This window comes from Heterodontus francisci, chromosome 1 (assembly GCF_036365525.1).
Source record: "Heterodontus francisci isolate sHetFra1 chromosome 1, sHetFra1.hap1, whole genome shotgun sequence".
NCBI classification, from domain to species: domain Eukaryota; kingdom Metazoa; phylum Chordata; class Chondrichthyes; order Heterodontiformes; family Heterodontidae; genus Heterodontus; species Heterodontus francisci.
In genome coordinates this window covers 72826057-72840543 of record NC_090371.1, presented here as the reverse complement: position 1 = coordinate 72840543, position 14487 = coordinate 72826057, and the positions used below count along the sequence as shown (strand labels likewise).

The 14487-nt window shown below is 42.0% G+C and overlaps 1 protein-coding gene across 5 annotated transcripts in view; it reads left to right on the top strand.

The window, feature by feature from the left end:
* kiaa1328 (KIAA1328 ortholog) overlaps nt 1–14487 on the top strand; it is a 356647-nt gene that overhangs the window by 13222 nt on the left and 328938 nt on the right. For 3 of the 5 annotated variants that reach the window (XM_068031587.1, XM_068031551.1, XM_068031579.1), the window contains exon 2: nt 12043–12078. The exons of 1 other annotated variant lie outside the window; for it this stretch is intronic. In XM_068031587.1, coding sequence (XP_067887688.1) covers nt 12043–12078 — 36 coding nt within the window. Of the gene's footprint in view, nt 1–12042; nt 12079–13138; nt 13267–14487 lie in introns of all 5 variants that reach the window. One more of the 5 variants, XM_068031559.1, reaches the window with a different exon arrangement.

The window sequence follows — 14487 nt, the reverse complement described above, 5'->3', positions numbered from 1 at the left end:
GTCAAGAAGAATCAGGCAGGTAGCGCAGGAGACCCCTGAGTACATCTCGCTCTCCAATAGGTATTCAGTTCTAAATACTGAGGAAAGTGATGCTTCACCTGGGGAGTGCAGCCAGAGCCAAGGCCATGGCACCATGGGTGGCTCAGCTGCACAGGGGGCTACATGGAAGACTAGAAGAGCCATAGTGATAGGTGATTCAATAGTCAGGGGAACAGACGGGCGTTTCTGTGGCCGCAGACATGAATCCAGGATGGTGTGTTGCCTCCCTGGTGCCAGGGTCAAGGATGTCACTGAGCGGCTGCAGAGTATCCTGAAGGGGGAGGGTGAACAGCCAGCAGTCATGATCCACATCAGAACCAATGACGTAGGTTGAAAGAGGGATGTGGTCCTGCAGTCAAAATTTAGGGAGCTAGGTAAGATATTCGCAAGCAGGACCTCAAAAGTAGTCATCTCTGGATTCCTTCCAGTGCCAAGCGCAAGTGAGTATAGAAATAGAAGGATAAGACAGATGAATGCCTGGCTGGAAAGATGGTGTAGGAGGGAGAGTTTTAGATTCCTGGGACATTGGGACAGGCTCTGGGGGAGATGCGACCTGTACAGGCCAGACGGGTTACACCTGAGCAGAGTTGGGACTGAAATAAAAACAAGAAATGCTGGAACCACTCAGCAGGTCTGGCAGCATCTGTGGAAAGAGAAGCAGAGTTCACGTTTCGGGTCAGTGACCCTTCTTCGGAACTCAGTTGGGACTGAGTTCCTTGCGGGACGTTTTACTAGTACTGTTGGGGAGGGTTTAAACTAGTTTGGCAGGGGCATGGGGACCTGAGGGTAGACTCAGTTAGGACAAAATCAGAAATGAAAATGGAAGGCAGAAAATTGATGGATGAGTCTGGAAGACAGAGGCTAGAAAATAAAAAGAGTGTTTGGCAGTGCTCAAGGGTATCCATTTCAATGCAAGGAATATAGCAAATAAAGCAGGTGAACTGAGGGCACAGATAGACATGTGGCAGTATGATATCACAGCTATTACAGAAACATGGCTTAAGGAGGGACAGGAATGGCACCTCAACGTTCCTGGTTACAGGGTTTTCAGGTGTCGTGGGTGGGGGGGGGGGATAAGAAAGGATGGGGGTGGTAATTTTGCTCAAAGAAACTATTGCAGCTGTGAGGAGGGATGATATGTTGGAAGGTTCATCAAATGAGGCCATATGGATTGAGCTAAGGAACAAAAAGGGGGCAATCACACTGCTGGGAGTGTAATATAGACCCTCAAACAGTCAGTGGGAGATAGAAGAGCAGATGTGTTGGCATATCTCTGAGAAGTGCAAGAACAATAGGGCAGTAATAGGGGATTTTAACTACCCCAATATTAACTGGGATAGTTTCAGTATGAAAGGAATTGAGGGAGCAGAATTCTTGAGAACTTTCATTGAGTGCATTCAGGAGAACTTTTTTGGCCAGTATGTAGTAAGTCGAACAAGAGAGGGCGCAGTTTTAGGCAATGAAGATGGGCAGGTGAAACGAGTGGCAGTGGGAGAGCATTTTGTTGGCAGTGATCATAATTCAGTCAGTTTTAACATAATTATGGAAAAAGGCAGATATGGAACAGGAGTTAGAGTTCTCAATTGGGGCAAGTCCAATTTTACAAAACTGTGGAGTGATTTAGCGAAAGTGGACTGGAAATAACTACTTGAAGGTAAATCAGTGTCAGCAGTGGGAGGCATTCAAAGGGGAGATTCAAGGGGTTCAGGGTAAACCTTATCCCACAAAGTAAAAGGATGAGATGGCCAATTCTAGAGCCCCATGGATGTCAAGGAGCTTACAGGGTAAGATAAGGCAGAAAGGGAAAGCTTATGTCTGGCACCGAGGACTCAATACTACAAAATGCTGAGGGGAGTATAGAAAGTGCAGGGGTGAAGTAAAAACGGAAATTAGAAAAGCAAAGGGAGGACATGAAAAATTATTGGCAAGTAAAATCAAGAAAAGCCCAAAGATGTTTTATCAATACGTTAAGAGCAAGAGGATAACGAAGAAAAGGGTAGGGCCGATCAGAGATGTACAAGGGAACTTAGCGTGGATGCAGAAGATGTGGGCAGGGTTCTTAATGAGTTTTTGTTGCTGTCTTCACAAAAGAGAGGGATGATGCAGACATTGTAGTGAAAGAGAAGTGTGAAATATTAGATATGATCAGCATAATGAGAGAGGAAGTACTAGAGGGTCTGACATTCTTGAAAGTGGATAAATAGCGGATGCGCTGAGGATCATCTTCAAATCCTCACTCGATACGGGCGGGATGCTGGAGGATTGAAGGTCTGCGAACATTATACCATTGTTTAAAAAGGGTGCGAGGATAGGCGAAATAACTATAGGCAGTCAGTCTGACCTCGGTGGTGGGTAAATTATTAGAATCAATTCTGAGGGACGGGATAAACTGCCGCTTAGAAAAGCATGGATTAATCAGGGATAGTCAGCATGGATTTGTTAAGGGATTTGTTAATGTCTTACTAATTTGATTGAGTTTTTTGAGGAAGTAATAAGGAGCTTTGATGAGGGTAGTGCAGTGGATATGGTCTACATGGATGTTAGTGAGGCATTTGACAAGGTCCCGCATGGCAGACTGGTCAGAAAATAGAAAGCCCATGGGATGCAGGCAAATGTGGCAAGTTGGATCCAAAATTGGCTCAGTGACAGGAAACAAAGGTAGTAGTCGACGGATGTTTTTGCGAATGAAAAGCAGTTTCCAGTGGTTTTCCACAGTGCTCAGTGTTGTGTCCCTTGCTGTTTGTGGTAAATAATAATGATTTGGGCTTAAATATGGGAGGCATGATTGGGAAATTTGCTGATGACACAAAAATTGGCCGTGTAGTTGATAGTGAAGAGGATAGCTGTAAACTCCAGAATGATATCAATGGTTTGGTTGAGTGGGCGGAAAAGTGGCAAATGGAATTCAATCCAGAAAAGTGTGAGGTAATGCATTTGGGGAGGGCAAACAAAGCAAGGGAATACACAATAAACGGGAGGATACTGAGAGGGGTAGAAGAAATGAGACACCTTGGAGTCCATGTCCACAGGTTCCTGAAGGTGGCAGGAAGGTAGATAAAGTGGTGAAGAAGGCATATGCTTTATTGGCCGAGGTATAGAATACAAAAGCAGGGATGTAATGCTGGAACTGTATAAAACGCTGGTTAGGCCACAGCTGGAGTATTGCTTACCGTTCTGGTCACCACATTACAGGAAGGACATAATTGCTCTGGAGAGAGTACAGAGGAGGTTTACAAGAAGGGCTTGGAAGTTGCAGCTATGAGGAAAGATTGAATCGGCTAGGGTGTTTCCTTAGAACAGAGGAGGCTGAGGGGTGTTTTAATTGAGGTGTACAAAATTATGAGGGGCCGAGATAGAATAGACAGGAAGGACCTGTTTCCCCTGGCTGAAAGATCAATTACCGGGAGCACAGATTTAAGATGATTGGTAGAAGGATTAGAGGGGACATGAGGAAAAATATATTCACCCAGAGGGTGGTGGGTGCCAGGAATGGTGGTGGAGGCAGAAATCCTCAACTCATTTAAAAGGTACCTGGACATGCACCTGAAGTGCTCCAACCCGCTACGGACCAGGTGCTGGAAGGTGGGATTAGATTGGGCGGCTAGATTTTTTGGCCGCAGACATGGTGGGCTGAATGTGTCATAATTTTTCTTTGGTTCTATAGCCTCCTTAATGATCGATTCTAACACCTTCCCTGCAACAGATGTCAAGCTAACTGGCGCCTCATTACTTTTTTTTTTTGTCTCCCCCACCCTCCCCCACCTTGAATAGAGGGTTTATATCTGTGCCTTTCCAGTTGAATGGAATCTTTCCAGAAGCCAGTGAATTTTGAAAAATTAACACCAATGCATCTACTACCTCATTAGCCACCTCTTTTAGGACCCTTGGATGAAGCCCGTCAGGACCTGGGGACTTGTCAGTCCACATCTCCATCTGTTTGCTCTGTACTGTTTCCCTGGTGATTGTAATTTCACCAAGTTCCTCTCTTCCTTCCACCTGCTGATTTGCAGTTATTACTGGAATGTTTTTTGTATCCTCTATAGGGAAGACAGAAGCAAAATATTTTTTACTTCCATCCGCCATTTCCTCCTTATCTATTATTAACTCCCCATTCTCACTTTCTGGAGGACCAACACTCACTTAACTAACTTTTTTCCTTTTTTAAATACCTGTAGAAACTCTTGCTATCTGTTTTTACATTTCTAGCTAGCTTCCTCTCATACTCTAATTTCTTTCTCCTGATTAACCTTTTAGTCATTCTCTGCTGGTCTTTATATTCTGACCAATGGAAGATAGAAACTCATCTTTGCGCAATTATATGTTTTTCCTTAAGTTTGATGCTTTCCTTAACTTCTTTAGTTAACCACGGATGGTGAGTCCTCCCCTTAAAATTTTTCTTTATGGTAGCGATATACTTATTCTGAGTATTCTGAAATATCCCCTTAAATGTCTGCCACTGCTTCTCTATTGATCTATCTCCTAGCCTAGTAACGCAGTTCACTTTAGCTAGCTCAGCTTTCATCCCCAGGTAGTTGCCCTTATATAAGTTTAAAATACCATTCTTAGACCCACTCTTCTCTCTTTCAAACTGGATGTAAAATTCAATCAGATTGTGGTCGCTGCTACTCAGAGGTGTCTTTGCTCTGAGGTCATTCATTAATCCTGTCACATTACACAAAACCAAGTCTTATATAACCTGCTCCCTGCTTGGTTCCCGAATGTGCTGCTCTAAGAAACTATCTCGAAAACATTTTGTGAACTCTTTATTCAGGCTACTATTGCCAATCTGATTTTTCCAGTTTATATGTAGATTAAAATTACTCGTGATTATTGCCGTCCCTTTATCACCAGCACCCAATATTTCTTCTTTTATACGTCATCCTACATTGTGATTGCCATTAGGGGCCTGTAGACCACTCCCAGTTCTTTCCCCTAGTATTCCTCATCTCCACCAAAACAGATTCTACATCCTGATATCCTGATCCAAGGTCATCTCTAACTATTGCACCAATGCCATCCTTGAGTAACAGTGCTACCCCTCCAACTTTACCTAGCTTCCTATTCCTCTTGAATGTCATATACCCCACAATATTCTGGACTCAATCCTTGTCATCCTGCTACCATGTCTCCATAATAGCTATCAGATCATATTTATTTGCTTTAATGTGTGCTATCCGTTCGTCTACTTTGTTATGGGTGAGTCCAGAACTAGGGGGCACTGTTTTAAAATTAGGGGTTGCCCTTTTAGGACACAGATGAGAAATTTTTATCTGGGGGTTGTGTGACTTTGGAACGCTCTGTCTCAGAAGGTGGTGGAGGCGGGGTCATTGAATATTTTTAAGGTGGAGGTAGATAGATTCTTGTTAGGCAAGGGAATCAAAGGTTATCCGGGATAGATGGAAGTGTGGAATTCGCGACACAAACAGATCAGCCATGATCTTATTGAATGGTGAAGCAGATTCGAGGGCCTGAATGGCCTGCTTCTCCTAATTCGTATGTTCGTATTTAGAGGTCTTTAGTATACACCGAGTAGTGTAATCATCTCCTTTTTGCTTCTCGACTCGAACCAAATGGATTCTGTCTTTTCCCCCCCTCAAGGACATTCACTTTCCAACACTCTTCCCTAATCAGTACTGCCAGAATCACAGAATTGTTACAGTACAGAAGGAGGCCAAATGGCCCATCGTGTCTGCACCCTCTCTGAATACGCAATTGACCTAATGCCATTCCCTCGCCTTCTCCCCGTAACCCTGCACATTCTTCCTTTTCAGGTAATTGTCTAATTCCCTTTTGAATGCTTCGATTGAACCTGCCTCCACCACACACTCGGGCAGTGCATTCCAGATCCTAACCACTCGCAGGGTGAAAAAGTTTTTTCTCATGTCGCTTTTGGTTCTTTAGCCAATCACTTTAAATGCGTGCCCTCTCATTCTCGATCCTTTCACGAGTGGGAACAGTTTTCCCTAATGTTAAGTAAAAACAAAGTGCTGGAAATACTCAGCAGGCCTGGCAGCAATGCCATCCCACCTCCCTTTTTTCCTTCCCTATCTTTTCTGCAAACTTTGTATCCTTGAATATTAAGTCCAGTCCTCAACATTTTTAAGCCATATTTCTGGTATTGTCACTACATCATATTCCCACACGGCTATTTCTGCGTGTGGCTCACCAATTTTATTCACTATACTTTGTGCGTTTGCATACATGCATTGTAAATCTGTCCTTGTCTTCCTCGTAGTCCTTGTCAGTCTAATCCTATCTAATATGATGTAACTTCCTTCTCTAGTACTATCCAACGCTCTCACTCCTTTATGTACCTTATTCCTCTTTTCTGCTTCTATATGCTGGTGCCCATCCCCCTGCCAATTTAGTTTAAACCCTTCCCGTGAGGACATTGGTCCCAGTCCTGTTGAGGTGCAACCCCTCCCTTGAATGTTACCGGCGATGAGCGACTTCATTTATGTGGAGAGACTGGAGAATTTGAGATTGTTTTCCTTAGAGCAGTGAAAGTCAACAGAGGATTGTTCCAAATTATGAATGGTTTTGATAGAGAAATTGAGGAGAAAGTGTTTCCAGTGGCAGAAGGATCAGCAACCAGAGGACCCAGGTGACCCAGATTTAAGGTGATTGATTGATTGACTGGCAAAAGAACCAGAGGCAACATGAACTTTTTTTCACAGTGAACTGATGTGTTATGGAATGCAGAATGTAGGGGAGTGGGATTAGTCACCTCGACCCAAGAGGTGGCACAGGCATGATGGGCCAAATGGCCTCCTGTGTTGCATTCTATACTTCTATGTCTACTTAAACTAAGCTTGTATTCCCTGGAATATAGGTCAAGGGGTGTTTTTATTAGGGATTTGAGATTGTGAAAGGAAATTATAGGGTAAAATAAAGAGAAATGTTTTCTGCTGGTGGTGGAGTCTAGTACAGCAGAACATAATTGTAAAATCAAAGCCACGTCATACAGGAGAGAAGTTAAGAAACGCTTCGCACAATGGGTGGTAAAAGTGTGGAACACCCTCTCAAAAAGCAGTAGATGCTAGCTCAATTAATTTTCAATCTGGGATTGCTAGACTTTTTTTGCTAGCCAAGGGATATGGAGCCAAGCATGGTAAATGTAGTAGGTTACAGCTCAGTCATGATTTAATTGAATGGAGGAATAGGCTTGAGCGGCTGAATGTTCTACTCCTGTTCCTATATTCCTAGTATAGATTCACTACAGGCCTTTAGAAGAACCTGCGAGTGGAAGACCTCTTAACTTACAGAAATGGGGCTGGTAGCAGTGATTAGTGTTATCAGTTACAGCCATCTCCTGGAACTTGCCTTGTTGCCTTCAGGAGTCAGGAATTTTCCAGAATTTATTTTCCTTGAATTGCTCTCACTATTTTTTTGCCCCTGCTCAGAGATTGCCTGAATTGGGGGTGGGTTGATGGTACATGTAGGCACACATGTCTGGATGGGTCAGTTTGGATTGATCAATTTGTCCTTTCCTGTCCTTTTCTTAGCTTCATATTGGCCACTGGTGGCTGGTAATACATGCTGAGAATTGGACCATTTCCCTTCCTATTTCTAAACTCTGTCCATATGGATTCTGTCTGAAAGCAATCTCCTAGGACATCCTTTACATTCTAGACCTATTATAGAATTCTTTACTAACACTGTCACTCCATTTATCCCTTAGAATATTTTGTCATCAGGAATGTTCAGCTTCCTGCCCTCGTCTAAACCACGTCACTCTCGATACAATTATTGCACTAAATTCTTGTGTCCTTATCATTCACCGTCACAATTTTCTTGAACCCCTAACTTTTTGTCTCCAACTTTTCAACACATGCCATCATTCAGCTTTTACCACCCACCTGCCATATCAACTTCTGTTGCAGTCATTACTATCAATCTCTGTACAACCTGGCTGCTTCCTTCTCTTTCCTCCATTGGGGATTTTGTACTTTTCCAATGATGCAGTGTTACTCCTCAAGTTCCCCCTTCTACTGCCATTTCTCCAACTTCATGCTTTCATTTCAACAAAACAGTCGCTCACTACAAATAGAATTAAAATACTTTGAATTTTTTTTCTTATTTATATTCAGGATCTAGTCAGGATCTATACTACACAAAACAAGTCTTAGTGAAAGAGGAGTTGGTTGAAATACTGGATGAGCTAAAAAATTGATAAAAAGGAGGCATTAGGCTGGCTGCACTTAGTTGATAAGTCACCAGGAATGGATGAAATGCATCCAAGGATACTGACGGAAGCAAGGGTGGAAATTGTGGAGGCACTGGCCATCATAATCCAATCCTCCTTTGATACAGTGGTGCTGCCGGAGGACTGGAAAATAGCAAATGCTACACCCTTGTTCAAAATCAGGTGTCAGGATAACCAACTTCAGGCCAGTCAGTTTAAACTTGGTGGTGGGAAAGCTTTTAGAAATGATAATCTGGGACAAAATTAACAATCACTGGGACAAATGTAGATTAAGGAAAACCAGCACAGATTATTATTTGTTTAACTAACTTGATTGAGTTTTTTGATGAGGTAACAGAGAGGGTTGATGAGGGTAATGCGGTTGACGTGTCTTACATGAACTTCTAAAAGGCATGTGGGATCCGGGGCTTTATAAATAGAGGCATAGAACACAAAAGCAAGGAAGTTATGGTGAACCTTTTATAAAACGCTGGTTTGGTCTCAATTGGAGTATTGTGTCCAGTTCTGGCACTACACTTTAGGAAGGATGTGAAGGCATTTGAGAGGTTGCAGAAATGATTTATGGGAATGTTTCTCGGGATGAGAGACTTTAGTTACTTGGATAGGTTGGAGAAGCTGGGACTCTTCTCTTTAGAGAAGAAAAGGTTGAGAGAAGATTCGATAGAGGTGCTCAAAATCATGAGAGGTTTGGACAAGTTAGATATGGAGAAACTGTTCCCATTGGCAGGAGGGTCAAGAACCAGAGGACACCGATTTAAGACGATTGGCAAAAGAACCAGAGACGACATAAGGAAAAAACTTTTTTTATATGCAGTGGGTGATTAGGATCTGGACTGCAGTGCCCGAGGGTGTGGTGGAGGCAGATTCAATTGTGGCTTTCAAAAAGGAATTAGAAAATTATCTGAAGAGAAGAAATTTACAGGGCTATGGGGGAAAGGCAGGGGAGTGGGACTGACTGAGTAGTTCTTAGAGAGCTGGCACGGACACAACGGGCCAAATGGCTTCCTTCTGTGCTGTTGCCATTCTGCGATTCTGTGAAATATATTTTGAAATTGACAACCTTTTTGCAACCCTCCAGTTTTTAGAAAATTTATTTATTTAGAGATACAGCACTGAAACAGGCCCTTCAGCCCACCGAGTCTGTGCCGACCATCAACCACCCATTTATACTAATCCTAGACTAATCCCATATTCCCTACCACTTCCCCACCATTCACCTACCACCTACCTACACTAGGGGCAATTTATAATGGCCAATTTACCTATCAACCTGCAAGTCTTTGGCTGTGGGAGGAAATCAGAGCACCCGGCAAAAACCCACGTGGTCACAGGGAGAGCTTGCAAACTCCGCACAGGCAGTACCCAGAATTGAACCCGGGTCGCTGGAGCTGTGAGGCTGCAGTGCTAATCACTGCGCCACTGTACTGCCCAAAATGATCAGAAAAGTTCTTTGTACAGTATTTCCTTTAGTAGAAAGAAAATGTTATATGCATCCATTTGACAAAAAATGCAGTTTTTGACATAGCCTCCATGTGTAGGAAATACTTTAGTTTAGAGATACAGCACTGAAACAGGCCCTTCGGCCCACCGAGTCAGTGCCGACCATCAACCACCCATCCATACTAATCCTACACTAATTCCATATTCCTACCAGATCCCTATATTTCCCTACCACCTACCTATACTAGGGACAATTTATAACAGCCGATTAACCTATCAACCTGCAAGTCTTTTGGCATGTGGGAGGAAACCGGAGCACCCGGAGGAAACCCACGCAGGCACAGGGAGAACTTGCAAACTCCACACAGGCAGTACCCAGAATTGAACCCGGGTCGCTGGAGCTGTGAGGCTGCGGTGCTAACCACTGCGCCACTGTGCCGCCCCTGCACCACTGTGCCGCCCCTTTAATTCAGAGCATTTAGTGAATGCTGCTACAGGAGTGGATAATTACAATAGTTTATTGAAAATACAGATAGGCCATGTACAGTTTCTGGCATCAGCAAGATTATTTCTCTCTGCTCCTCCTCTTCTCTTGGCAAATACAATGTCTGTGTCTGCATTAAGTTTCATGGGGTTGACCCTTATGAATGAGGATGTTTGGTGTGTGTAATGCTGCTGAAGAACCTGTGTATGTACATTCTGTTCCTAAGGCTGATCCTCACCACTGTTTGAATGCATAAAATACAGAAACTAGGGAGAAATCAGATTCAACAGTAAATTATAGGTACTTTTCTCTGAAGAGTAGGGTTGTGCGACGGTGCACTATTACTTTTCATCACCTGTTTGAGGTAGGGCAAGAAAACAGTTGTTGACTAATAATGGCTCCTTTGTGAGAGACTGAATTCTATAGTACACATTTGAAAACAATTCTGACATTAAGAATACTTTAGAAAATAAAATGAGACTTAAAGACATGAGGCTAAGCATTTACACTTCATGGGTTCGGTTATAGTTTTGATACTCATCAGAATTGATTCTGAACAACTGGAGAAAGAATAGATGGGCCTGGACTGAACAAACATGATGAAACAAAATAGCTGTTTTAAAACAGATTTGAAGGAGTAATGTGGGGCAGACCATACACACTGTTTTTAGTAGTGCCCACCACCCATGGGTCAACAGGTGCTACACATTAATATTCCTAGATGACCCATGCATAGTAGCTTTGAATGTGAGCAACCAGTTGATAAAAATCCTTTCTGCCAGTCTGCACTTAGTGGGCTTTTAAATGGCTTGTTTGAAATCCAAGAGTAGATTTACCAGGAGTTCCTGGATCTGCCTGCTAAATTTTATGCTGACTTAGTTAATATACACAATATGGGTAAAAAGTAAAGTGGGCAGTTCAGAAATATTCTTTTTTTTTGAGATGATGTGTAGTGATTCTACTTGTACTTCCATGATCTGGCTGCACTCTGGTGAAATTTCTGCAATTCCTAATAGAAGTGTAATGCCTCAAGTTATAAAATATCTGAGCATTCAGAGAAGCCAGAATTAACTCATGGCTTTGTGGTTGCTAATGCTCTTAAAGGCTTTTTTTGGAATGTCATTCTTTAAGGGAAAAACTGGAGAGGGATAAGAGGGTTTTGTTCTCTGAAATGCAACCCATTCAGAATGATTGAAATGCGATGACTGCAAATATAAAGTTGCACCTGATTTTACGGGTAGTTTTGCTTTATCTGCAGCGCCTGTGGAAGAGTGTCTCACTCTAGAATTGGACTTTATAGCCACTCCGGGCGCTGTTCCACAAATCACTGACCACCTCTAGGTGCTTACCCATTGTCTCTCGAGACAAGGAGGCCAAAGAAGAAGAGTTTTGCTTTCCAAAACTAGCTCTGTTCTATCAGCTGCTATCTTTCTCTTGCTCTCCCCTTGCTTCATTCTTTTTTAAATTCTATCACTAGACAGCTTGCTGTCTATATCTAGAAGTACTGCAGCAAACTAACTGCCAAGATTCTCAGAAAATATATGTTCTTTCAGATTATTGTTGAATATCCTAAGCCATTTTTGTAGTTCCCACCGGTACTTGAAATCTTGTAATTGGGGGTATTTGAAATTTCTTTATCCATTTTTAAGACTAGATGTTTTGTAGCAAAGAAGAACCTCATCAAGTCTATTCTTTCAAAGACTTGACTCACAATATGAATTGGCTTAGGTAAAGGTTCTGCAGAGATAAATGGAGCTAAATAATAGAATCTTTGGGCTGGATTTTAATGATTGGAGTATGTCTGAGAATCTTTGGCTATGTCCAGCTCTTTTACTGTGTCAAATCTCACTTTCTTTAACATTGTTGCATCTAGCATCGGACGAAGAGCAGTCCATGGTCTTTGTGCCAGGTATGGTTTTGGGAATTAGTTTGCAGGACACTTTGTTTGTGCCGTTACTTTAAATATGTTTTGCAAGCTGTTTGAGTAAGGTGCTTTTAAATACATTTTGATCTATAATGCATCCCAAGAAAGTACTATATATGGATCTGTACAAAGTAATGCAGAAAATTTGTTCATTTATCCTATTATTTATTATTGGTAATAACATTTTGAATTCAATATTGCAGATATGTGAAAAACCCATGGCATTGTGTGTTTAGATTGCTACCTGCCTATTTTTGTGAGTGGCATCTATTGCAAGGACTGTTGTTTTAAAAATAAGGTAGTGTAGACCATCCCAGGGTAAAATTGTCTTTTTCCAGAATGTTATATTATGGGTCTTCATAATTTGTATTTATAATTTTTTATTGCCCACTGAGTGGATCCCTTTTTTTCAGTTGTAGCAATCATGCATGGGATTTTTCTGTAGAATGGATGGATGCCCATATCACATTTAACTGTTCTAATATACAGAGAAACAGTAAATTACGGACACTGTAGGGGCTGGCATCAGTTGTCCATTTTTGGAGGTGGCCTTATTTTCAAAATTGTCATTACATGTACTGTAAGGAAAAAAAACATTCAGTCGAATGTGGAGTTCTTTACCCAGCATTCATTTACAGCAGAGAAACTACTCCGTTCCTGGGTTAGAGCCATGAAGCAGTCATTCTCAAAGACGGAGTGATCTCCCGACCACCATGCATACTTGATAAAGAGCTCCCAATTCCGCCAAAGATCAAAAGCCCTTTCACAAAATACGCTGTCACCTCAAGGGAATTTTAGGGCAGAAAGGAAGTGAGCTGCGAAGAGAAGTGCAAGTGATCACAACTCACTGAAAGTTCCCGATACAGTAGCTTTGCAACAGGCTGTATCCCATGTTTTAAGCTGTAAAAGGGCTTGGTACATTGAAGGCTATTTGTAGTTCGTAATTTGCAAATGTCTGTGGTTTCACAGTGTCTCTTGTATATTTTACCATGTACGTTATTTGGGTCTCTTAATTGTCTGTTTTTTTGCGTCTCCATTTATGCAGGTTACCTTCTATACATTTTTTAAACCAGTGTGTGAATGCAGAAACGGGAAGGAAAAGGAATCGAGATTATAATCTTTCTATGATTTTCTTGAATATCTGTATTAAAGTAATATATCTGTTACGACCAGGTGAGAAAGGTGTCTAGGGGTCTGTTACTATCTTCACCTGGTCTTATTGTAACAGGGTTTAATTTTAAACAGTGTTTTCAGCTCCCCTTTGTGAATCCTTGTTCACAACTTTCCAACTATAAGGCAAAGAAATGAGCACAAACAGGCTTTCTTTGGTTTAAAGAAGAAAGATAGAATTTGTTAAACCTTAAACTTAAACTCTAATACAGTTCACACCTATGGATATATGACGTGCCCACGCTAGCATGCACACGTGATATACACATGCAGATAGGAAAAGTAAAGAGAAGAGGAATATATAGTAGAGAGGGGTTTGAGGCAATCTCTTGTTACGGGGCTTCGAGCTCACTATAGTCCTTTATTAAGTAGTCTTGCTTTTTGTTGGGGCCCTGTAGTCGTCTTAAAACCTTGTTCGTGTAGGAAACTTTTCTCTCTTTGAGTTTCACGTGTTTTCACAAGATTCAATTCTGTGGGAAGGAGATGGAAGCAGGTAGGAGAGAGGAGTTCTTGCTTCAGTTCCAGGAGATATCTTTACTCCATGAGCACATGGCTTTGTCTCAGTTCAAATCCTTTGTTGGAAGTTCAAATTCAAAAAATCTCTAGCCAGCTAGTCATGTGACTAAAACTGATTTGACCACTTCTTCTGTGTATTGGGGAAGCAACGACTGGGTCGCTTTTGTTCCAACACTGCTAGTTACTATACAAAAAATGTCTTTCCAGTCAGGGGCTTGCAATTTTAAGTTTTAATGTTCATGTGGCGAAATAATGGGTGCCTCAGTCTTGATAGATGGGGGATTTGCCTGACATATCAAATATATATTTATTTTCAAGTTGCTTTTTGCTGCTTTCCAAAACTGACTGTGTTCTATCAATTGCTATCTTTCTCTTGCTCTACCCTTGCTTCATTTCTTTTTTAAAATTCTATCACTAGGCAGCCTGCTGTCTATATCTAGAAGTACTGCAGCAAACTAACTAACAAAGTCTAACAAACTTGATTGAATTTTTCGAGGAGGTGACTGGATGAGTTGATGGTAAGGCAGTTGATGTAGTCTACATGGACTTCAGTAAGGCTTTTGATAAGGTCCCTCATGGGAGATTGGTTAAGAAGGTAAGAGCCCATGGGATCCAGGGCAATTTGGCAAATTGGATCCAAAATTGGCTTAGTGGCAGGAGGCAGAGGGTGATGGTCGAGGGTTGCTTTTGCGATTGGAAGCCTGTGGC